Here is a 25,720-nt window from a genome sequence, read left to right on the forward strand (position 1 = left end):
CCCCATATCAATACAGTCAATTATAGTCTTGCGACGCTTAAAAGCTAAGAAGAGAAATTTGGCCACCAAGGAAGGTATAGCTCTAGTGGCGTTATTCAGCAAGTGTAAAACCTGGTTTGGATGTACCTTCAGAAAACAAGCACTTACGCTGCAGCAGACGCAAGCGCCACTGACGCGCCTTGCGCGGTCGCCGAGGTTCCCCTCACAACTCGCTCGGCAACACCGCCTCCTCTCCCACGTGCCCCGCCGCAGCGTCTCCCGTCCCTTCCCCCGCTTTGATTGGCTGAGCCCCGTTCCCCCTTCCGCAACCCGGGCCCTCGCCATTGGGCGGCTGTCAGAACGTTCGGGCCGTCACGACGGCGCTCCGGCGTCCTCACTCTCGCAGCCAACGAGGCGGCGGCGCGGCGTATCAATCACGGCGCAGCATCCAATGGGGAGGCGGCGTCTGCTCTTCCCCCCGCCCCCTCGCCCACCCGGAGCCGAATGTTGATGCGGGCGAGCCGACCAATGGGAGCGACGGCGCCCTGCTCGTGCTGCTTTCGCGGCAAAAAGGATTTGGCGCGCAAACGTGTGCGGGGCCGGGACCAGCTGGGAACAATAACAGTGCCTGGAGTGGAGCGCGAGCGGAGCGGACGGGTTCGGCCGAGCGCGGGAGAGAAGGGCGAGAGGAGCCCGGCTCCGCGCGGGGCCACCACACAGCCGAACGGGGCAGGGCAGGGCGGCTGGGAAGTCGGCGCTGACCGGCCGAGCGTAGGCGGAAGGGAGCCCTGCTGTGCGCCGTAGCGCCCTGCCCTTCTCCGCGGAGACCCGCGCCTTCGTGGGGGCCTCGCAGATGACCCGGGAAGCAGCCTCGGCGCCCTCCGCTCTCGGCCTGGCCGCCGCCGCCTCCTCTCCGCTCGCGGCCCTGGCCGGCTGCACCTCCGCGGGACACCATTTCCCGGGCCTCTGCCCTTAAAGGAGGATGGGGCGTGTTCCTGGCTCCCGGCCCCTGCCATCCGGCGTCTCCCTGCACCCCCGCGGCCAGGACGGTGGCCCCCGCCCGCTGACACGGCTCTGATTCCCGGGAAGGGGGAATCAAGACGGCGGGGTGGGGTGGGGGTGGGGGAAGAGGGATCCTCCGGATTTCCTGCGGTGCGTGGGGGAAGGGAGGCGGAGGAGCGGGCAGGATCAGGCCTTTCCCTCACCCCTACCCACCCCACCCAGTCTCCTGCGAGGCATGTGAGTGCCAGCGTTTTGTACCATGTCGCTGGAGGGCCTGGGGGTGACCCAGAATGTGGCGGACCTGGAAGCCCTCTTGAGGGGCGCGGAAGCCATCCATGTGATGGAGCAGCAGATCGTGATCATTTCCACCCCAGACCAGCTCTCCGCGCCCGGAGGAGAGAGCGACGCCGAGCTGCTGCTGTTCGCCACTCCGCAGCCCGCCAGATTGGAAACGGCGACGCAGAGGCCTGCTCTGGAGCGCCCGCCGGTAATGCCACCCGCTTCCCCGCTGCTGCTGCTGCTGCTGCTGGCTTCTAGGAGAGCAGCAAGCTTGGCCAGCAACGAAATGTTTTGAAGCGTAACTTGTGTATAACGTTTATATATATATACATATTTATATATATGCACCCGTTGTTCTAGGACTCTACGGAGATGGGCATATAATATAGATGCCCTTTGTTTACCACTGAATCGTGCTCCATCCTCCACCGGGGGCATGGTGCAAAAATGTAAAAACTCTTGTGACCAACAGCAATGTGGCAATCTTTAGACTTTACACCCAGGGTAATAGAACAAGTTGCAATCTCCATAATCTTGTAGTTGGTTTTGCCCATATGTTGGGGAATAAGTGGTTAACTTCTCAGATTGCCTCCCGGCCACCAAATATATATATTTGGAATATATATATATATATACTTTCAACTTGTTGCTTCTGTCCAGGATCAGCTACCTAGTAAATTCCAGCACTGCTAAATAATATGAGAGCCATTGTGTTAGAGGCCTTTTCAATCCTTTTCTAGGTTGCTTATTTCAGTAGAAGGACACAGTTATATCTGTGAGTTGATAGTTTTCTTTTAATCCTATGTGGCTTTGTAAAGGCTTTCCCTGTGCCTGTAATTACAGGAGAGATGTGGGGAGAGTTTCAAGACTGTGACTGAAATAGTGCCTCTTAAACGTGGCATATGTAGCAATCTCGTAGGAAGGGCAGAGTGCTCATGAAGGCATGCAGAGAAATCATTAACTAGAAGGTCTAGGCTTCAAAATGTTACATTGTCGAACTTAACGCAGCAAGGTTGTCCTGTCTGACCTAGATAGATAGACACCCGGTTGTTGTTTTTTCTGAGCCTGGCTGCAGAACTTAATGGATTGTGTCGAGTCTCTTTCAGTGCAAGAAGCCTGCAAATGTTGTTAGTGAAGCAGCTTAACTTCCTGTTACAGGATGTCAAGGCCCAGAGTTCTGTGCAACTTGTTCTTAACAAAGACAAATGTTTGGCTTCGGCTTTGTTGTGCAGTTGCTTTCTTTAGAGCTACATACTCTGAGGTATGCAGTGCCCAGCCTGATGTTAAACAGAAGGAAGACCTACCAAAGGGAAATTGATTGGTAATAGATTTGCCACCGCATTGCAAAGGAAGGAAGTGGCAGGAACTGTGCAACTTTGGTTTCTGTTCTATCAGGCTAGTGTCTTTAAATGTGTGTGAGAGAAGGTGACGTATGTTGTGCCCCTAAGGATGGGCAGACCAGTCTATTTCCAGTCCATGTCAATTGGGCATGAATTAACATGTAAGTCTGTCTCTGCATTCATCATTGCATTTCTTTTTCTTAAAAAATCTGCACGTGTTTTTAAATGCATATTTTATCACAAAATAAGCTACTTAAATAATGTTTCTATTTCAATGTAGGCATTTGCAAACCTATTTTATAATAAAATACAGTTTTAATGCATTTTTGTATATTGTTTGAGCCAATAAGTATTGCAGAAGTGTGCAATCTGAAGGATAATTATGCTCTTATCCACACATTAATCCAAGAGGTTTGGATCAAATTAGTTTGCACAGGAATTCACAGAATATCTCAAGCATTTCTATATGTCCCTTTATTTATGTTAGGGAGCATATGCATTTACATATATACATGAACCAATCTAAAATTAGTTTGTGGCTAACAGTTTTAGCACTGACTGACTGTGCTATGTTTTCTTACTATTGTGTATACTGGAAAAAGAGGCATGAACGCTGTAATAAAATGACACAGTTTAGGAATATTGGGACATAGTGTGTACAGAGAAATAGGCAGATCTTCAAATGGTACTAGAGAAGCTGTTGTGTGAATCAGTGTATACCCTCTATAGTAAGGAGCTTCTTTCTATGTGCTGCATTGTTTATAGTATGACTGTTGACTATAGGACTTAGAGGGTTAGTGATGAAGCATGTCTAACTAGTTGGAAGTGACAAGTACAGTAGATTATTTTGTCTCTGTGTTTCTAATATATAGCATAATCACTAGTTTTAGCATGCACTAAGATGTTGATAAGAAGCTAGAGAATTGTCAGAATTTTATATAAACATATTTGGTTTAAAAGAAATTGCTGGATTCTTAGATCCAAAACATGGGGCAAGCACATTCTCTAGTAGAGAGTGTGTCAACAGAAGTTTTAAAAAGGAACAAAACATTCAGCAAAGTGAAGCATGGGAATTTAGGCTGCTAGACCCTTTTAAGATCATGTTTAGTCTGCTTACAGCACTCTTCCCTCCCTCTCACAGTGAACAGACCACACCATTAGTAAGTTTAAATGCTTTACCTACAAACTCCAAAGGTTAGATTATTCCATGTAGCAGCACAAAGAACAGAGGTAGAAAATTATTTGGTTTAAAAAATACTTCTGAGCACACAGCCTGGGCTTGAAGCGAGCAAGCTCAGATGTGCTGCCTGGTCTGCTTCAGATGGTGGAAGAGAATGAACAAAGACACTTCACTTCACCAGACTCAGGCCTAACTGAGTCTAGGCACACAATTCTGTGGTCTTAAGCCCTTCATGTGTTAACTACCCCAAGCTTGCTAGTTACATTTGATTGCAGTTTCCCACAGGATTCACTCTTCCCATTTGGTTCGCTTACATTCTAGGTGTAGGAGCAGCATTTGGCAAAGAGAGGAACCTTCTTCAGGCCTTCTCCTCTGCACCTATACTTCTACATCGAAGAGAGGATGGGCAGAGCCTGCTGGCCCTGTCCCAACATCCACATGTTCAGTGTGACATATGAAAAGGGTAGCCTACACACCTGCGTTTGTTATCAATTGAATGGAGGTGCAACTGTGTATACGTAGGCTCCCCTTTGCAGACATTGCTTTGAACCCATAGGTGTTTGGGGGTGGGGTACCAAATGTTGTGGGCAAAACCAGCAGTCACTGTCCCACTTCTTCATGTGTTAGTATACATTTAGAGCATAAAGTGCTTAACGTAACCCTGCTTAATAATAAAAGTAGCTCACTAATGTATATCTCTCCGCCCAAACGCTTTCAGTGCATGTTCGTTACTTATTTTCTCTCTCTCCTTGGAGCTTCTTGTGAAGCAGCATAGTAGCAATTCAACAAGCAGAGTTTCTCCATCAACGCATCTCCATGGTGCGGGAAAATGCTGGTCAAGGAACCACAACTGTAAGGGCAAGGGGAAGGCGACAGTGTAGAAAGTAGGAGAAGCCTGCACAAGGAGTTTGACTAGGGCAATAGTGCTTTCCCCCCATTTCCCCCATGGTAAAGGTAAAGGGGTAAAGGGACCCCTGACCATTAGGTCCAGTCGTGGCCGACTCGGGTTGCGATGCTCATCTCGCTTTATTGGCCGAGGAAGCCGGCGTACAGCTTCCGGGTCATGTGGCCAGCATGACTCAGCCGCTTCTGGCGAACCATAGCAGCGCACGGAAATGCCGTTTACCTTCCCGCCGGAGCGGTACCTATTTATCTACTTGCACTTTGAGGTCCTTTCGAACTGCTAGGTTGGCAGGAGCAGGGACCGAGCAACAGGAGCTCACCCCGTCCCGGGGATTCGAACCACTGACCTTCTGATTGGCAAGTCCTAGGCTCTTTGGTTTAACCCACAGCGCCACCCGCGTCCCTTGTCCCCCGTAGTAGTTGGGGTCAAAAGAACCCCCAGAACAACATACAGGGAGGAGAACAGGGGTGTTGGTTCTTTCTGGCCAGCTGAAATGCTTGTGCTGAGGCAACGATTGCCATAGCACTATGTTGAATTCCTACCATATACTGGTGCTTATACAAATAAACACACAGGGGAGCAGGGACTACCTGCCCCTCCAATCCCAGTTGAAAGACATGAGCTTGTAAACCTGGTCTCTTTCCCTGCCTTCTCGGTTGGGTTGGCTTGTCAGAGATTAAGTGAATGGAGCCAGATGCTTAAGGGACTTACTGTCCTCTGTAATGAGACAGCTGGCAACAAAACATGGAGCCATGGTTGCCCTTGGCTATATTGTGTGGGATCCTCCTCCTACAACTGTCTGCTCCTGGAGAACTGAAGCTGTTGCTGGAGTTGGCCAGTGCAAGGGAGTTGATGGTTGCAATTCCCGTTGCTCTTTCCCAGCAGGCAGAGCAAGGGAGGTGATGCTCACAAAAGCTGCCTGCATCCTCCTCCCACAGAGGCCCTTTTCTGTTGAGAGGGGCCTGCAGTGGGCGGCCGCTTTACAGTCGGTTCTTTGTTTTAAATGTTTGGGTCGGGAATCTGTAATGAGCCTTCACTTTGTGTTGTCTCATTGGGGTGCCTGTTGTTCAGGGCAGGACTGAAGATGTCTGGTTTCCCCGCCCTGTTGGTGCTGCTGTATTCAAGCCATGTAGTAGGTTTGAGGGCATGACCTTTGTGGTTGCATGGAGGATGCCAGCACCCCCAGAACCTGGATTTGCTCAGTTTGTAGGGATCTGTCATTTTGGAATGGAAGCGAGAAAGGAAAGGCTGTTTTTTAAAGGCTGTTCCAAGTCAAATCTTGAAAAATATTTCAAATCCCAAGCTGTTCCGCTTTTCAGTTTTGGAGAACCAACATTAGGCTTTCTAGGCCCTCAGATTTGTTCAGGGTTTTCAGATGCCACACTTTCTAAGTTTGCAGAAACTCAGATATAATAGGCGCCAGAGGCTTTTCAGCTTTGCTAGGCTGGAATCTCATGGACACTTTGACTTTAGCGCCTCTCTTTACAGTGGGCAGAGACAAATGGGTTGTATACAACGCTAGACCTACTCAGAGTGGACCTGTTGAGGTTAATGAAGCTAAATTAGCTGTGTCCTTTAATGTCAGTTGGTCTACTCTAAGTCAGACTAGAATTGGCTACAAACCATGGCCTTGTAATTGATTTGTATCACCTTGAGGTTATTTTTCTGGGTTCCCTACTATATGTCATTGCTGATGTCATTGTTTGATTTGAACCCTAAATTTGTGTCTCTTAAAAAAAAGCCCAACATCATACAAAATTATTTATTTCGTATTAATAGTCTCTTGCTACAAAAAAGTGTCAAAGTAATATACTCTTCCCGGCAAAGCACACAATATCAAATTTAAAATAAACTGGAAAATAAAAAGAACATTAGTAACTAAAAGTGCAAATCCTGGAACAAATGCCTTGGCAAAAAAGCCAGTGCTATAAAACATTTTCTAGCAATGCAGTTAATGATCAATACAAAATCTTTAAAGTAATATATTGGTAGGCAACCAGGGGATAATAAACCCACATTTTAGCACAAAATGCACACTTATGCCCACCCTCCAGCAACTGATATACAAAACCATGTGGATGTGACATAAAGGATGGCAAATCCACCACAGAGTCAGCATAAGCCAAGAGAAGAACTAACCCATTTCCATTTCATACGGTAATAGCAAAGGATATGTTACCAAAAAAGGCCACGGTGCACCAAGACCTGCTTATGGCCACACTGTTGATGTTAATGCAGTAGCAAAAAAAGGGGAGACAGCCTACACTGCTCTCTCATCAAACTGCCAGTGGTTGTGGCTTTGTAATGCATCCTGAAGCACACTCACCTGGCAACAATGACGCAACGCACTAAATCCTCTGGGTTGTGCAGCACCACAGTCTCAGCCACTCACTAGGCTTGATGTTTCAGGCATCTTCTCCAAGTGGTTGGAGAAGATGCTCCTCTATTGCCCTTTCTCTCCAGCTGTTCTCCCATCTCTGCCCTGCGCACTGGTGATGCACTAACCTGGGCTGTATGTGTTAGCAGTAGTAATAACTACAACAACAACAACAAGTTTAGTAATATGTTTCCTGTTGACATAAAAATACTATGGAAATGGCAATCTAGAAAGGGGAATGCCTGGGTGCAAGATTTCATGATGACATAAATGTGCCTCAGGTTGACAGGAACAGGAAAGCACATTCCCAAGACCAACCAGGTCATGCACATTAAACAGAGTATTCTTTGGGACAGAATTAAAAATTAAGCTCCCTTACTGAAAGCACAAGTTCCAACTCTCACCCCATTTAAAAGGCATTCTTGGCATCACATGTGAAGGCATCCACAGGGCATGTCTACTCTGCAGACCTAAACTGGTTTAATTGCTATAGCTTCCCACCCAGGGCCCCTAGAAATTCTGGTTTTGCAACGAGACAAAAGAATTTCTAATTCATGCCGGATTCATGCTTCCATTTAAAGTGCCTGTACCTGAGGGATTCATTCAGGTATGGCCAACATTTACTCCTTAAAGCATTTTTAGCATGCTGCGAGTACTTCTGCAGTTAACTGTAAATGACTCTATAGAAAGTATTTTCTTGCAGGATGCATGAAAATATACTTCCTTTAGTAAGTAACACCTTCACCCCCACCTTCGTCTCGTCATTTTGTCTTAGCTGCTGGGAAAGAAGCAGTCTCTTTCTTTTATCAGTAGTTGGACAAGTGGAAGCAGTGGAATTTGACCTGATGATTGCTTCAGATCCTGGAATTGCCAGGTGAGATCTCTCAGCGTTGCTGCTCCCCGTAGCCAAGAAGCAAGCTGCTCACAAGTGTTTCAGGCCTTCATCAGAGACAGAATAGTGCTAGGGTGAGCCTCAATCCCGTTACTAGCCTCCCATGTTAAAGGGAAGAAAGCATAGACACCATTCCTGGACAGTAAAATGGAACAATTAATAAACTGAAGCCTTCAGCCGGAGTTCAGTTTGTAAAAGAATTATATCTCTCTTCCCATAGGGTGGTTCTCAGCAAACACCAGTACTGGAAAACAAAAGAAAAAACTAGATGGTAGGGTTATGTTTGCGGCTATGCCTAGTGTATTTCAGTCATTGGCAAAAAAATGCAGATGGTATTTTATATTTAAAACTTCGTCTATCAAGCCTGTCTTGTTAACTGTCCACAAGCATTGCGGATTTCCTAATGCTTCCTTTCAGAAGAAGCAAATAGGCTTCCAGAAAGCGGAATGTCCAGGCTTGCATTTGCTTTGCTCTCCAGCTGTTGTAATCTCTGGGAATGGATAGACCTGAGGATGCAATCTTGTTGTGTGGGGACCTATGAGCTGTGCGGAAATTGTACCCACAGAATAAACTAAAAGATGGGCTGAAAGGAATGGAGAAACCATTCTGTCCTTATGGTTGCAGACTGGCAACCCATTTCAATCTAATGTACCAATTTATCATCTTCTTGATAGTTACTCTTCTTAATCTTTTATCTACCTATACTTGCTGCAGTCAAGCTTTTCTTTGTAGTGGTCATCCTTTGTAGTTTCTCCGCTACCTCCTAACTAATTTCCATCTATGTCAGCAATCATTTAATAAGGTTGAGTTGGAAAAACAGGATAATGTTGTGGGATGTTCTCTTAACTTCATGATAACTTAATTTGTTGAAGCTTTGTGTCTGAATCACCGATTAAAGAGAATATGACTTTTTGCTTCTGCCACTTTTGGGGTTATCTGTGGAATTGTCTGCTACTTCTACTACGGGACTGAGGAGCTTTTGGCCCTCCAGATGGACTGTAACTCCCAATAGTCTCATCCAGTATGTACAATGGAATGTCAAAAGGTTTCCAGCCCTGCTCTATTAGTATGACTTCTGGTCTTCTTCTTCTTCTTTTTCTTCTTCAACACATCAGGTTGGAGCAACTTCTCTCTCCCTCATTGAAACATCCCAACCAAGTTGGTTGCTCTGTAAATAGTAACTAAAGTGGGATTCTCAAACCAACATATTGCAGTTGTGCTGTCCTTATTGGGTTTTTGTTTGTATAAAAAGTCCTGCATCTTTTGCTCATTGCTAGGCAACCTCATGGAGATTTGTTGTTTGTGGAACTCTAAGTGGATTATGTGATCTACTTCTATTAGGTCAACACTTCAGGTCTCTGTGGCCCAAGATCTTGCCATCTCTTACTCTTCTGTTTCAGGCAAGAGGTATGGAGTTACGAGAGCATAAAGGTTTATCAGTTGCTGGTGTTGATGACTGGAATATCATTGATGCTTAGGTTCATTGAAATAATACCTGGGACTTGCAGAATATAAGCTCTCCTTACTCCACACTTTGAATAGAAGCTGCACAGAAGAAAAACTAAAAATACGCCATGACCAGAAGGCCCTATGTTGCTGAGTTGTTGATCATGAGCAGTGAATAGTTTGGACAGCTTCCTAAGCTTTTCGTTATTCTGGGCAATAGTAGCTAGAGTGCTTGTGGATGGTTCTTGGTAAGCAAGCTTCATGTCTATGAAAAAAATAGCAATTCCAATTGCACAATTTCTTCACACATTACTTTCTGCTATGGTTTTTGACAGTTTTGGTGATATCTTAGGGCTCTGACTACAGTTGCAGAGAAACTATATGATACAGCCTTTGCTGTACCACTTCTGTTTGGAAGTGGGAGACTCTCATAATAAGAGCCCAGCTGGATCAGGCCAAAGGACTAAGCAGCCCAGCATCCTTTTTCCCACAGTGGTCAGCCAGATGTCCTTGGGAAGCTCACAGGGAGGACAGGAAGTCAGTCGCTCTCTCCCAACAACTGATAATTCAGATTGGTAATTTATAGTGCCTTTGAACATGGAGATAGCACACAGTCATATAGATTTAGTCCTGTTTTTCAAAGTACCCTTGGGCTCTTTCTGCTTCACAAACTCTTCCTTGTTTCACTGCATAGCTGAAATGAGATTATAGCTATCCACCAACCTATTGCAAATCTCTCTCTCTTCTGTTCCAGGTAAAACGGAAGCTGAACTTGGAGACTGACCACCAGTACATTGCAGAGAGTGTTCATGCAGCCCGAGGAAAAGCGAAAAACCCTGTCAAAGGTGCTAGTGGCCAGAAGGGAACCCTGTTGCTTTTAATCAATCCACAGATTTTTCAAGATTTCCTTTTCCCAGTAGCTAAACAGGGCAGGACTTCCTGTTAATAGAGCAGCCTGAGCCTAGAAGGCAGCTGTGGTGCTTTTTTTGGGGGGGGGGGAATAAGCAATTACAAGCCTTGTACATCGTTGGGGGGGTAGCCATTGGAAACAAAAATGAAGTGACCCCCCCCCCTTTAAAAAATAGTTATTTTTATTTTGGCAACTTACATACCCCTTAATTACAATCTTCTCTAAGCAATGTACAGGTAACCCAGCCATACATTAACGATAGAGACATCAATTACAACTATACAATCAGATTTCGGTTAAAATGGTACAGAAATAAGTGCAAGGAGACAAACGGCTGAAAGACAGAAGTGAAAGAACCACTACAAAAAAGACAAATGGAATTTGGGGGAAATAGGAAACCAACTATGTCTCCGTAAAAATCTGAAAATCCTAATACAGTGGTACGATTTGGGTTACATACACTTCAGGTTACAGACTCCACTAACCCAGAAATAGTATCTCGGGTTAAGAACTTTGCTTCAGGGTGAGAACAGAAATCGTGCGGTGGCAGCGGGAGGCCCCATTAGCTAAAGTGGTGCTTCAGGTTAAGAACAGTTTCAGGTTAAGAACGGACCTCCGGAACGAATTAAGTACTTAACCCGAGGTACCACTGTAAATGATCAATAATAATAAGTGCTGAAGCTGATGTTTGGCACTAGATTTAGAATCCTAGAAATCTGAGCATTCTTGGAGTTGTTGTTTTTTTAAAGTGAAAAAAGAGCAAGTTTCTCACAGAACTGCAGTTCTGGAAGGGACCCTAGTCCAACCCCCTGCAATGCAGAAATCTTAACTAGATCTTATATGGCAGGTGGCCATCCAACCTCTGCTTCAAAACCTCCAAGGAAGGAGATTTCACCAGCTTCCCAGAGGGTGTTCCACTGTTGAACAGTTCTTACTGTCAGAAAATTCTTCCTGATGTTTAGTCAAAATCTCCTTCCTTGTAACTTGAAGCCATTGGTTTGGTTCCTAGCCTCCAGAGCAGGAGAAAACAAGCTTGCTCCATCTTCCATGTGGCAGCCCTTGAGTTATTTGAACATGGCCATCATAGCTCCTCTTTTCCAGGCTAAACATATCCAATTCCCTCAACTGTTCCTCATAAGGCTTGCTTTCCAGACCTTTGATCATCTTGGTCTTCCTCCTCTGCACACGCTACAGCTTGTCAACATCTTGATTAAACTGTGGTGCCCAGAACTGGACACAGTATTCCGGGTGTGTTCTGACCAAGGCAGAATAGAGTGGTACTATTACATCCTTGACCTGGACACTGTGCTTCTGTTGATGCAGCCTAGAAGATCATTCACTTTTTTTTGCTGCTGCATTACCCTGTTGAATGATGTTAAGCTTGTGGTCCACAAGACCCCTAGATACTTTTCTTGTACTGTACCTAAAAAGCTGTGAAGATAGACTTGAAACTATGTTGGCCCTGGCATCTGACGTCGCTGAAGCTGAAGGGGAACTGGGTAGGATGCTACAGGGGACTGCAAAACTCTTTGCTTGCCTTACCTAAGAAAGTTTTCTGCTCCTGCTAGCAAGAGACAAATACTTGTGCAAATCAACCGGAAGACATGGCCAGTTCCTCTTTTGGTTGCAATGTAATTGGTGGATGGATATCTTTCAGACTGTAGACTGATTTTTATAATGCACCTTAATGGGTCTGCAAATCTTTGCTTTTCACCATGAGCCCCTGCCACCTCCTCTGCAAAACCCTTCCTACTTGCTTGGGTAAATGGGGAGGTCTTGCTGGAGCCCTCTTTGAGAAGCCACGATCTTTATATTTTATCTGGTGCCTCGGATAGCAGAATTCAAGGCATTGGGGGTTTAAATTCTGAGCTAAACAGCAGTAACTTGGGGAAATGCTGCTTGATTTGCGATGCAGCCAAGCATCATGAGCTGGACAAGTTCGCATTCCAAGCCATGCAGTGGCAAACCTTCAACAACGTTGCTAGTTGTAATGAAGTCATCATTGATCCTCAGGGGTGAAGTCTCCTGGAGAGAAATCCCGCTATGAAACCTCCCTGAACCTGACCACCAAACGTTTCCTGGAGCTGCTGAGCCAATCGCCTGATGGTGTTGTGGATCTCAACTGGGCTGCAGAGGTGTTGAAGGTGCAGAAGAGGCGGATCTATGACATCACAAATGTCCTGGAAGGTATCCAGCTGATCACCAAGAAGTCCAAGAACCATATCCAGTGGTTGTAAGTAGAATGTCACCTGTTCTTTTGGGTTGCCCTATTCTGATTGTATTGGTCTTCCGAATTTCTCCTGGCCTTAGGAAGTAACCAACCTCTTGCATTTGCTGTAGGAGACTTGCCTGGTTGTCCTTTTGGAATGTGTCTCTTAGGAGAAAAGCCTTTGGTTTGGCATGGATAAGGCTTTCTGTATTGCACAAAACTAATAGGGTAACACTTGAAGATGAGAGTGATTACTGTACTGGACTTAATACAGCTCCTTTTGTTAATAGTTCTCATTTACAAGCATTCTTCTGTGAGTGAATAATGTCATCACAAGGACTATATATGGAGTCAAAGGCTTAAAGGAACAAAAGACTACATCAAGAAAACTTGAACATGGTGTCAGAAAAACTGAATTCGGCTATCTATGTAAACGACAAAATGAAATGTACATACTTTATGGAATGTGCGTAAAATGTGCTACTTGTCATAGGGATGGGCAAACAGCTTTGCAGGGCAGTGAAATCCCATCTCCTGAACCACTGGGAGTCCTGCTGTAAAGTGTACGTGCACCTCTGCTCCATCCGTGCTTTTGAAGCTGCACCAGTATTTATTATTATGATTTGAATAAAATGTGCTTTCCTAGGTATGTTTATTGAGAACCTAGCCTCTCACTACAGAAAGGTCTTAGCTCAATAGTGGAGCATCTGCTTTGCATGCAGAAAATCCCAGGTTCAATCTATGACATCTCCAGGTAGCACTGGAAGAGGTGTCTGTCTGAAACCCTGGAGAGTCACTACCAGACATTGTAGACAAAACCGAGCAAGATGGACTAATGATCTGACGATATAAGGCAGCTTCCTATGATCTTATGACAAAATTAAATGAGGCTTAACTCCCAAGTAAGTGTGCATAGGATTGCAGCAAACCCCATGGAATGAAATGGGACTACCTTATGAGTAAATGTGCCTAAGATTATGCTGTTAAGCCTGACTTAAGCTAAAAAACTGCTCTTCTGTCCTTTTGAAAATGTTTTATTCCCCTCCTGCACGGAAGAGATGATCTTACAAAAAAGCCTGCGCATATAATGTAATGCATGAAGTGTGGCATGAATGTGTTCATCTGCAATGTATGCTTGATCCATACCATGCTGTAGAAAAATGTGTGCTACATCCCATCCTGATGTGGGGATTATTTGAATGTGCAGAGATGGTTGTATATAAACATTCACCAACGTCAAATGAATAGCAGATGAAAAGTTGTATCGGATAGAGTTGACAAACTTTCAGAGTTGGCCCAATGTGACTTCCATGTTGCTGCACCATAAACTTCTAATATAAGTACCTGGGCATTCACTAACCCTGCGCTGGATCAGTTTTGACCATGTGGGACCATAGAACATGCTGTCTGTTCCTCTTTTTAATATGCCCCCTGATGTTAGGAGACAGCAGGTCGCTGATGAGACTGTTCCATCTTGACGTGCCCTGTTTTCTTTAGGGGAAGCCGGACTGCTGTGGGGAGCGCCAGCAAGAGCCAGGGGTTGGTGAAGGAACTCCAGGATCTTCAGGCAGCAGAACAGCAACTGGACAGCCTCATCCAGATGTGTACTACTCAGTTCAAGCACCTCACGGAGGACCCAGAAAACAAGCAATATCCTTGTGTGGAAGGTGGAGGGGGGGTTGGGTGCTTTTGGCAAACCGGAAGATGCAGAGTTGGGCTCCTAGCAAGCAGGTCCAAAGCATTAGCCAGGTGCAAAAAGAGTGCCTTCTTCCAAAGAGGTAGTTGCACCCCTGACATTCCAGGACTGGGTGTTGGTGTTTTAATTTGTACTTCCCCACCCTGTGAGCTAATGGAAAATCCCTACCTGGCTGCTGGTTAACGCTGTGCATTGTCAGTGGAATGGAGAGCTGTGTGAGAGCGAGAGAAGGGTGGCGTTAAGTCAGTCAGATGTTGCTAGTTGATTTTTGCCTGGCAGCTCTGTAGCTCAGCCTGTTCCTGATAATGCGACTTGGATCCCACCCTCTGTGACGGGTGCAGTGCCGTAAATGTGTCACAACTGTCACATTTAACTCAGTTTCAACATATTCCTTTGCAGTCCATTAAAGTTTGACCAGGAGGCACACAGCTCATCACCAACACAGCCCACGCTTTATATATAAGCAAGTGGCTTTTCTTCAGGGTGTCTGGTGGAAGTAGCTGAATTGATTAACTTCATGGTCCTAAGGATTAGGCTGATGGGCTTGTTGTCCATTTTGAATCATCCAGGTGATATCAGAGAACAATGTGGAGCAGAAAATTGCCCCTCACTGCCTCCCAAAGTGTTAGCATTCTTCTCCAAGAATGTATACAGTTAACAAGGAATTGATTGTAATGGAGGCTGACACCTGTGCGAAGCCATTATAGTGCAGAATCCACTGGGAAATTGCACAGACGGGCTCTGTGATGCTGGTCCATGGATGTACAATGTCCATGTTTGGGAGGAAGAGGAAAAGGTGCCCAAATGTTAATGATGCTTTTAAAAAATATCAATAATGCAGTTTTACTGGTGGGGGGCAGTTTCTTATTGCAATAACAAATGATTTCTTGCTGTGTGGAAAAGCTATACGTGCCATCCCACACTAAAGCAATTCTATCATTTCGTATCTTCCCCACAATGTTTGGTAGCTGAAGGATACAAGCATATTATGCTGCGTTCAGGAGAACAGTAGAAGTCTTTGTTTCCCAAAAGCTAGTGATTTGGGCTTGGTAACTTAGTGCTTAGCATGTAGTCTGTCATCCTTCTCCTGGCAAAACTTAACTGGGCACACCTCAGCTTATGTGACATGCCAAGATCTGCGCAGCATTGCAGACCCTTCTGAGCAACTGGTGATGGTGATCAAAGCACCCCAGGAGACGCAGATGCAAGTCTCTGACCCGGCAGAGGTAACTCTTCCTGGTCACTACAGGGCCATTGTGCACAGAATGCTTTCTGCACCAGCTCCTACCAGCTGAACCGGTCACTCCCTTTGCAGAAGTCTGTGGTGACTGATCCAGCTGTAGCCAACCCTGAACCAATGGTATGGCTAAGAAATCCAGTCTTCAAGAATCATAGGCCAATAAGGATCCTTTCTCGCTTGCCTATCCAAGGCAGGATTCTCCATGCATCATACTGATCCAAATCATGTCATCTCCAGTAGACAGATCTGGAGGCAAGAATTAGAAATACATTAGACAGTTCATGCAGCTACAAACTGTATGGAAGGGTGGAGAGGGGGTAGCTAGTAGCTTCACTTTAACTGGATTAGCTGATAATGGTGAGTACGAATCAACATTCATTCACCCACGGAGCCTTGCTAATACAGTGGTACCTCAGGTTATGAACTTAATTCGTTCCGGAGGTCCATTCTTAACCTGAAACCGTTCTTAATCTGAGGCTCGCTTTCACTAATGGGGCCTCCCACGCCACCAGCGTGCGATTTCCATTCTCATCCTGGGGCAAAGTTCGCAACCCAAGGTACTACTTCCGGGTTAGCGGAGTTTGTAACCCAAAGTGTTTGTAACCCGAGGTACCACTGTAATAAATTGTTGACCTCCAGAAAAAGGCAGCTCAGGCAATGTTGTCTCCGTCCTTCCAAATACAATTGGTGAGCTAGGGGGAAAATAGTAGACAATGTGAAGCTAATGCTGCACATTTGGGGAGGGGTAGTCCTTCTTGGAAAAAGTGACTGCTCTATTATTTAGCCCCTGTTAGTTAGAGCCAAGAATGGTAAGACTGTGCATAGCCCCCCAATCCAATCCAGGTTTTGTAAAACCCTAATTAATCCTAATGTCCACCTGTTAATCCCCACATCACTGGAATATAGGTTAAGTTCCCACCATGTTTTGACCATAATCTCTTCTTCAGGGGAACAAGGTGGTAGGGAGATTTTCCACGACAGAAAACTATTCAGTTGTGTAAATGTCTCCACAGATGTCCACCTCTTCTTCTTTTCCAGGCTTTCCAAATTGCTGTGAAGAGCACCCAGGGCCCAATAGATGTGTTCCTGTGCCCAGAAGAGAGCTCTGGAGTCTGCAGCCCCACCAAGAGTCCATTGAAGGTGGCTTCCGAGGAACCTTCCCCAGGGTCTTCGCAAGCAGCAGCTCCTGCACTTCTGCGTCCCTCCCAGGAAATGAACTCACCATTGCTGAGTGCAGACCAAGGTATGTGGATGGGGGAACAGGGCACCCGAAGGTCCCTTTGGAGCATGTTGTGATTGGAGGCTGTATCAAAGCAGGTCAGGATCTGAGCCTATAACGTCTCCTATAAGAGCGTGAGAATTGCCTTGTTAGGTCTGACCATGGCCCATCTAGTCTGGGTTTCTGTGTACAGCTGGGCCCAACCAGGTACATTGAGAAGCTTGCAAGAAATACATAGTTGTGCTGGCTGTCCCTTTATTTTGTCTGCAGCAGCTGATACGCCAGCCCCATCACAACATAGGTCATAGAACAGGGTGCAGAGTGGAGCGTGGGAGCAGTTTGGGGGTTTGCAAGGGCAGGCTTGGTTTGTGGACTGGGGACAGATCATTGGTACACAAACACAGAAGATATTGTATTTTCTCCATATGAACCGACCTAGATCCTGCAACCATCATCTTCTTCGTGTGCTTCCTCCACAAGAGGTCCAGAGGGTGGCAACTCGAGAACGGGACTTTTCTGCAATGGCTCTCTGCTTGTGGAATGCTCTCCCCAGGGAGACTTGCCTAGCGCCTTTGTTACATATCTTTAGGTGCCAGGCAAAAACATTCCTCCCCTCTCAGGCCTTTGGCTAATTAAACAAGACCATAAACTGGTGTGGGTGGGTGTGTAATTGTTTTTGTTTGTTACTATGTTATGTATTTTTGTGTTTTTATGCTGTAAACCACCCTGTGATTCTTGGATGAAGGGCAGTATAGAAGTTTTTTTTAATTTGTTTATTATTATTGTTGTTGTTGTTATTATTATTATTATTAGTCTCCCTCCCCCCATGATTAGATACATCCTCACGTTGAAAGCTGTAATAGGACATAAGATTTAATTAAAAGGAGTGTATTTCCAGACCTCCAGTAAAAGATCCAGCCTAGATCTCCACCAGGGATAGGAAACCAGTAGCTCTCCAGATGTTGCTGGACTCACAACTCACATCAGCTCCATCTAGCAATGATCAAAGGTCAAGGATGATGGGATTTGTAGTCCAGAAACATCAGGAGGGCCACAGGTTCCCCTTCCCTGAGCTAGACTGAAAGCCATTCGCTTGAGAACGATATGCTAGGATCAGAAGCATCATTTTTGTGTGGACTTTCATCTTTTTGTGCTGTGTGTTGTAAGCCAGTGGGGGGGGGGGGACTGATTCCTTTGCTTCCCATCTTAGCATTCGCTTCTCATAACTCAATAGATTTCAGCCACTCTGGTTTTCTGATGAAAAAACCCAGAAGGGTCTGCCTAGTGTAAACTCTGTTAGCAGCAAGAGATCCAAGAATTCCTCTCTGTCCAGTTGTTTAATCTAAAACCTGCTCACCCCAACTTAATGGGTGGAGTTGCGTGGAAAATATGTATTTTGTGCCTACTGAAGTCTCCGTATAATCAGATCAGGAATGTTAGGTAGGGCTTCAAGTGGTCAAAGGGGAAACATTCTGTTCTTCCTCTTTCCCTCCTGGCCCTACCCAAGCATTACTGCACACACTCCTAATGCTGGGCTTTCCTTTCCATCACCCAGATATAGGAAGTTGCCTTATACCAAATCTAACTCTGTACTGTCTACACCGACTGGAAGCATACCCCCAGGGTTTCAGGCAGGGGTTTCTTCCTAGCACACCTGGAGAAGCTGGGCATTGAGCTCTGGCCGTTCCCTGTGAGAGGCTAATCTCAGCAGGTACCTTGTGCTTTAAGCCTGATGGTTCACTGTGGCTCCTAGTGATGGTTGACAGGCACTACTAGGGCAGTTGTGCTTAAAGGAGGAAGTATCCACCTTAACTTTTCTTCTAAAACTGGCTTTTGCCCACACTTTTCCTTGCCTGAACTGACCTGTGGCATTTTGGAAGAGATTTCTGCCTGGAAAGAGCAGAACACAGTCTTAAACATGCCCTTTTCTGTCACGGTGGCCTCTCTTAAGAAGCTACCATAATCTCATCTGCTTTGTTGCTGGGCTCCAGGTTTCCTTTTCCCTTTTCTTTTTTTGCTGAGCCACCTGCCTTCCCCATGGTGGTGACAAAGCACAATACTCAGCCTCGCTTGGGACGCTGCATGCAGCAGCCTGGGCTGGGGTTCCCTGCCTATGGGCTGAGTAGAAGAAAAGACCGCAGGCTGAATTTCTGGGGAGGCACATGGACAGAGAGTGTGGCAAGGAGGTCGGTGTCGTGACTCAGCAGGTGTGCCTGGTGCCTTTGTTTCATGCGTTGCCTCTGCTCGGGAGGGCTAGATAAGGAGTCCATAGGCATGTTAGGCATATCAGAAAGGTACTGACAAGGTTTGGAGTGAAGGTTGTTCCTCTTTTGCAAGTCTCTGACAGGGGAGACTGCAAGTTAATGTGGCTGCGCGCGCACACACACACAAACACACACACACACACGGAAAGGGGTGGAAGATGCACTGCCAAACTTGAGTAACAGATGATCAATGGCCACAGTCGTCGTGTTCTGTCTCCACTGAATACCAGTGATTGGGGCGAATGTTACGGCACTCAGGTTTTGCTTACAGGCTTCCCATAGGCATTTCCATGGGAAATGAGCATCACTGGCAAGAGTAAAAGCTTTTAATTTACTCAGGCCTTTGGGATATAGGGAGCATTATTACTGACTCTGCTGCTGTCAGGTGTTCAAACTGCTGCTGGTGGTGTTCATTTCAGTTCTTGTTATATTATTGCATTTATGTTGTTAGCCGCCTTGTGCTCCTTCAGGAGGAAGGGCAGGATATAAAACTGATGAGCAGGAGTCCAGTAAGTTGCTGCATGCACGGAATAAGTTCTGTTCATGCAGTGACACTCTCCATGCCCCTAAATATTCTCTGGAGGGTTGGAGGAACCCTAGAACAGGTTTAGGGTGAATGCAAGAAGTGCACGGCGAGGGAGGAAAAGAGTGGGGTAGGAAACATCCCACTGCATGAGCAAACTTTGTTCCTCACACACATACCCCACTTAGCGCTATGTTGAATTTCGTTCAGTGTAATGAAATGAAATAAATGGTGGGCAGTCACCATGTGTTGCCTGAACTGACCTGTGGCATTTTAAATGAACACTTTAAAAGTTCAAGACAAGTTGATTGTGGTGTGATTAAAAAATAGAAGTAATGAATGAAACCCATGTGTTTTGTCTTTTGCAGAGCCCCTGTTGTCTAGGGAGAGCACGTTGCCACTGAAGTGCCCTGCGGATGACGTGAACCTCTCGCCACTGGCATCCGTGGATGCTTTGCTCCAGCAGGGCAAGGAGGACTTCTCAAGCTTCCTACCTGCCGAATTCATTGCGCTTTCGCCGACCCAGGACTATCATTTTGGGCTCGAGGAGGGCGAGGGCATCAGCGAGCTCTTTGACTGTGATTTCGGAGACTTGACTTCCTTGGATTTCTGAGCATCCTCAGGTGGGGTGGGGAGCACCACTCAGCTGGCCCTGCCCCACCACGGGGCATCCTCTCAGAGCTGACGTCTGAATGTAATCGCAAGGCCAGCTGCAGCCTCCTCGGCCAGTGTGCTGCAGAGAGGACTCCAGGGGAGGAAACAGAAGGCAGCAGTGGCCAGGGTGTGATTCAGTTCTTGGCTTCCTGTCACCAGCCACCTCCCTGCGGCCGAAGAAGGTGGCTGTGAAGCTAATGGCTGCTGTGAATGTTGCAGGCCCCTTTCTGTGGCCTTCCAGTGGGCCTGCTGCGTCCAGGCCCATAGTAGTAGTGTCCAGGGCCGTCTTGATTCTCTGGTGCCATGTTTTGACTCTATAGGGGCAGTCCTAGTAGTTAATGCTGTTGCCCTAGCAACAGCTAACTTAACTCTTTGCTCAACCACTCATTTCCCCAAGTCCTCTAAACTGAATTTTGCTGTGGGCAAACCACCCCACCCTGTGTCAGCTGTTTATCGCTCCTTACTGTGAGCAATTTCTTCTCTTGCCTTGGAAACTGTGACAGTCAGAAGAGTTTCTGAGAACACGCGCTCCTCCCTCCCTTCTGTCGGCAAAGTCTCCGGGGGGTAGGGCAGTAATGGCCTGGATATTCATTGCGAGAGGGGCACCTCTCTCTGCCAGCCAGTTGTGGAAGAAAAAAAGGCAAGAACAGTACTTCTCAGTAATAATTGGTGATAACCTGACACCCCATTGTCTTACAGACCATGTCATTCTGGTTGGCTGGCATTGAGACACCAACAATTTGCAGTTGGAGGATCAGAGGTGATGGGGGGGGGGGAGTTCTTTTTGCCGGCAAGGTGTAAACCTGAGATTTGTAATCCTGTAGTGAAATAATGGCCATTTTGAGGAAAGGAAGCCAAGTGTGTAGAATTGTGCAGGATGGTGCTGAGGGAACCTTTCAGTAATTCTTTTTTGGGCGGGGGGGGGGGGAGCTGCTCAAAGCTAGTGAAACAAAATAGATAATCAGATGTGCCTGAAGAGTTGCTTCTCCCCCATAGTTGTTTTATATATATATATACTGGTTGCAAAAGAGAAGTGAATATAAGGAAGCCAGGAATGATGGGCTGAGTTGTTTCTGGATATTAGCCTGGGGCATGAGGTCCTACTCATGATAAAGCTTTAAGGAGGATTCTATATAGATTATTTATTTATTTTGGGCTCCCCTCACCTCACCTTTTTTTTTTTTGGAAGGCCTCTGAGTCTCCCCACCTTTGTGTGTAGAAGAAGTTCATTTCTGGGGATGGGTTCGGTGCGACTTTTTTTTTAAAAAAAAGAAGTAGGCTAGATGGCCATTGAATTTAGCTGCCACTTCTCTTTTGATGAGCAGAAGGCAGGAGGAGTTGGTGATTTAGGTGAGGTCAGCCAATAACATTTTGCTTCATCAGGAGGGAAGCAAAATGTGGCTCGTTAGTCTCCAGAAAGGCAAGGAATTCTGTTTTCTGGCTGTGGTGCAGTTAATAATGTAAAGCTGTATATGACAAATGCCTTTTTTGTTTGTTTGGAGACCTGTTTGACCCTCCCCTGCGAAGCAAAAGGCGTGAATACTGACTGCCTTCAGTCTGTGCACTGCCCGAACACCCTCCTCCCCCTGTGCTAAGCACTATGGGGTTTTCTCCAGAAATCATGAATTCATACTATTTATTAATTATTTATGTGGGCTCCATCCAGTGTTTCTGGAAGGTGAAAGGGCAAGTAAAGAGGAGACTGCATGAAGTGGACCTCTGCATGTCCAGGCATGCAGGGAAATAGGACATATTGTATCCTGGTAGAATAGCTAGCCTAGCAAAATGAGGAATGGAGGAAGAGAGTTTGAGAAATGAGTAGCCGGCGTGTTGTAGATGAGCTGTTGGGGTCTGGTAGGACGAGGTTGCTCTTGTGTCCCATCCGTGTGGTGGGAGGTGTGGCTGGTCAATATTGTTGTGCTGAAATGCTATTTATTGGTAGAAGAATGAACGGCAGGTTCATCTTGTACAGGAATACTCTGTGTTGAGGAGGAAGGGAAGGGAGAGAGACACATACAGCGTTAGTTACAGGAGTCTGAGGAAGGACAAGCATCATCCTGGGCTTGTCCATTTTGGTAAGTACCTTCAGTTGTTGGGAAGCAAGGATAAAAAGGGTGTGAATGTTGCCGGCTGGATAGCATATGACAAGGCAGCTCTCGGTGCTGCCCCCTAGGTGCCTTCCTTTTTCATTAGCCTAGCAAATTTCAAATACTAGGACTCACCAAAGTGTTCCCCTGCTTTGAAAGGGTCCCTTGCTTCACAAAAAAGGCAGCTGGGTGGGTGGGTGTGTTTGTGTGCAAAGCTTTATTACTCAGCAACGTGGTGCCTGTAGGCAGCCATTGTGGTGTCAGTACATTTGTGGAACAGCCCTATCCATTTGGGCTAGTTTTATAAGAAAAAGAAGCTGTGTATGCCTGTTAGAATGAGAGGGCTATGGACCCTGTAATGCATCGTGGCACTGGGTCGCACATAGCCTAAAACCATGCTGGAAGTTCTTCTTCTGTCCGAGGGGGAAAGTAAGAAAAGCCTTTTTGAATTAGGCTTTTCCTGGCTGTCATAAACAGAAAGGTTCTTTAGCCCTCCTTAGGTGTTTGGATGGGAGTATTTAGGTCACATTCATGCCATGTATTTAAAGTACCATGGTACTACTTTGCATAGTCATGGCTTCCCGCAAAGAATTCTGGGAGCTGTTTAAAGTTACTGAGGAGTTAGGAGACCCTCCTTATTCCCCTCCCACAACTACAATTGACAGAGTCCCCTGCGAAGAGGGACAGAGTGTTAAACCCCACTCTGAGAACTGTAGCTGTGTGAGGGGAATAGGGGTCGCCTAGCAACTCTCAGCGCCCTTAACAAACTGCAGCTCCCAGAATTCTTTGCGGGAAGCCATGACGGTTTAAAGTGGCATCATACTGCATTAAATGTATGGTGTGAATTAAGCTTTGTAGCGGCTGTGAGTGTTGCCCTCTCCTCTTCCAGCCATTGTGCATTCAGAGTGAAGGTGTGCAGGGATTCTAACAGTGGGATGCAGTTCGAATACCTTCCATTGGTATCCCTGATTGCCCAAGGTTCCCAGTTGCCTGGAAGGTTGTAGCTGTGTCCTGCTGAACATGGTTAGAATCCCCCCTCAGGCCCTCTGTGCAAAAATGCACAAAGAATAGATGAGGAAAGGGCAGAGACAACATGCACACACCTCTGCAGAGTATGGGCTCTTGGACATTCATCCACGTGCCTGAAGATCCCTTTGCTGGAATTGGACAGCCCACGATTTTATAAAGGTGGAGACGCATACTGCCAGTCAGGCAAATATTATGCCTGGAACATGTGTTCTTCCCTCCTATGGTCACAGACTGTAGGTCACAGTAAAGCTGAAACAACCAATACTTCAGAGCAACCATCCTGTGCCTAGGCTCTGTAGTCATTGCAAAAGGAGAAGCAGCTACCTCTCCTAGCTGTCTAATCACCTGCAAGTAGTCCGTCTTGAAGCAAATGTTAGGAGTTATATTTTCCACGGAAAATGCACACGCACACAAACACAGACACACGGGTGCCATGGTGTGTTATTTTAAATAGCTACCATTTTCTAGTTCAGATCAGAACTAGCATTGTAGGACTTGGATTGCTTTCGCTTGAGCTACTTTCCTGTGCTACAGCTGTCCACAACCTGTCGCCTTCTAGACGCTTTTGGACTACAACTCCCACCATCCATGGCTATGAGGATGGTGGGAGTTGTAGTCCAAAATGTCCCCAAGGCAACAGGTTGGGGGAAGGCTGCTCTATTAGGTTAGGTGCAGAAGACTCCGGTCTGATTATCTCTCTTCATTAAGACGTGGATACCTTCTAGGGAATTCTGTTCCTCCTCAGCAAAGGCCAGTGCTTAGAGCAACAAGCTGTTGCCATAATGTGCCACTGCTTCCAAATGGCTTGTTGAGATGAGCTGTTCCTCTTGGCGTGCCTGTTCCATGTGCTGCTTTGCTGTTCTTGGTGGGGACGGTCCTTTTCCAAGGGTTTGCCCTGTTCCTGACTCAGAGCATGTTCCCTGATTGCTACAAAGTGCCTGATGTTTCCATACCATAGCACGTTTCAGAGGCCTTTTTAGGTTTTGATACACTTAATAAACTTTTCCCCAAACCGGTGATTGCAAAAGCCAGGAACAAATCAGTATCATAAAGCATCCTTCTGTTTTATTTATTAACCTTACATCCATTCTTCCGCCCAACATTTGCCCTGTTGACACTTCTTGGTTTTGCTGATGGAACCCATTTGTTGTCGCCTGGTGAAAAGTTACGATGAGTAGCACAAAGGAACAGCACCTCACGGCCTGTGAGATGTTGGTGTGTGCCGTGCAAGTTGATCTTGCATGGTGGAAGAGTCAGTGTGTGTGTGTGTGTGTGTGTGTGTGTGTGTGTCATATTTGCATAATGTTCAGCAGAGCCTCTTTGGTTGGAATGGTGGCCTATAGGCCTACAGAACTTTCAAGGAGTTGACAAGGGGGAAACCAGCCACTTCACTGTAATGCTTAATATGTATTTTGGGGGATCCAGGTAAACTCACGAATAAAAGAGCTAATGAATCAGGGGGCTGTTTTGAGAAAAGCCCTATTTCTGATATTCCAGGTATCTTGAATTTAAGCATGGATGTCTAGCTACAGAAAGTTTTACTGGTATCGACCCGCGAACCTGTTGTGAGAAGTGGCAGCAGATTGGGGAGGGGGAGGAGGATGGGAGCAGGCTCTCTCCCTCCCTGTTTTTTTTCTAACCCAGATGAGAGCACTTATAGAACACATATACCAATAGCTTTGAAAAGCCTTTATTTACTGGATCAAAGAAGTAAAAGCCTAGGCTGTGTATGATTCTACTTCTCCTTCCAGTACGTCTCAGCTACTACTTCCAGTGAAAAGTATGGGCAAGTTCAAGTAGAGATTGGCTTTTGTCATGTTGTTTTATTAAAATTGGAAGCACAGCAGAGGAGGGAGGGTGTCTTCTGCCTCGGCAAGAAGGTGTGTGTAGTTTGTCTTGGAGGTGGGTGCTTAATGCATGGGGCTACGGAATCCCAAGCGATGGCATTCAGTTTGGGTGGCTAAAGGTTGCTGGGATATTGTGGTGGTTCTTAAGGATTGCACCTTTTCCTGTAAGTGCCAAGCCAGGAACTCTGGGTCCTTCAACAGCCAAGCACCTAAGTGCATTGCAAAAACTCCAGCAAATCCCAGTGCCTGGACATTGAGGGCAATCCACCTCTGTGTGCCTTGTTCATTATCTGTGCTTTTAGTTTTAATAAATACTTCTACTTCATTTTCTCTTTGCTCTGCAGTGTCTCTTGTTGTGATTTTTAGAACACTTGGTGACCTCGGGGGGGGGGGGTGTTTGTCCCGAGAGAGGGCTCCACTGTTCTGAACACCTCTAGGTTCTCCTTTATTCAGAAGTGCATCTGTGGAGTGGGATATCCAAACACAGATTCAAAAGATGCACACCTGGAAAGCCCACAAGCAAGTTCTTTTAGGACTTTTCAGCAGGAGAAAGGTTTTGCAATTTCACATGTGTTTATTTGCCCAATATTGTGATAGTCACGGAGTTGAGTAAAGAGCATTGCAGAATCCTGAAACTATATCA

The 25,720-nt window shown here is 46.1% G+C and overlaps 1 protein-coding gene across 1 annotated transcript; it reads left to right on the plus strand.

Moving 5' to 3' along the window:
• The first annotated feature begins 527 nt into the window (after positions 1 to 527).
• E2F1 (E2F transcription factor 1) lies at positions 528 to 25,402 on the plus strand. Its single transcript, XM_081010261.1, has 7 exons — positions 528 to 1,468; positions 10,154 to 10,244; positions 12,323 to 12,542; positions 14,016 to 14,168; positions 15,326 to 15,440; positions 16,493 to 16,697; positions 19,829 to 25,402. Exons 1-7 carry the CDS (start codon positions 1,241 to 1,243, stop codon positions 20,071 to 20,073), a joined length of 1,257 nt encoding a protein of 418 aa, XP_080866387.1. The 5' UTR covers positions 528 to 1,240; the 3' UTR covers positions 20,074 to 25,402.
• The last annotated feature ends 318 nt before the right edge of the window (positions 25,403 to 25,720 follow it).

This window comes from Podarcis pityusensis (assembly GCF_964106645.2).
Source record: "Podarcis pityusensis genome assembly, chromosome: 6".
Taxonomy (NCBI): domain Eukaryota; kingdom Metazoa; phylum Chordata; class Lepidosauria; order Squamata; family Lacertidae; genus Podarcis; species Podarcis pityusensis.

Coding starts and splice junctions, on each gene's coding strand:
- E2F1 (XM_081010261.1), top strand. CDS start 1,241: ATGTCGCTGGAGGGCCTGGGGGTGACCCAGAATGTGGCGGACCTGGAA. Junction 1,469..10,153: donor CTGCTCTGGAGCGCCCGCCG/GTAATGCCACCC, acceptor CTTCTGTTCCAG/GTAAAACGGAAGCTGAACTT. Junction 14,169..15,325: donor GAGGACCCAGAAAACAAGCA/ATATCCTTGTGT, acceptor AACTGGGCACAC/CTCAGCTTATGTGACATGCC.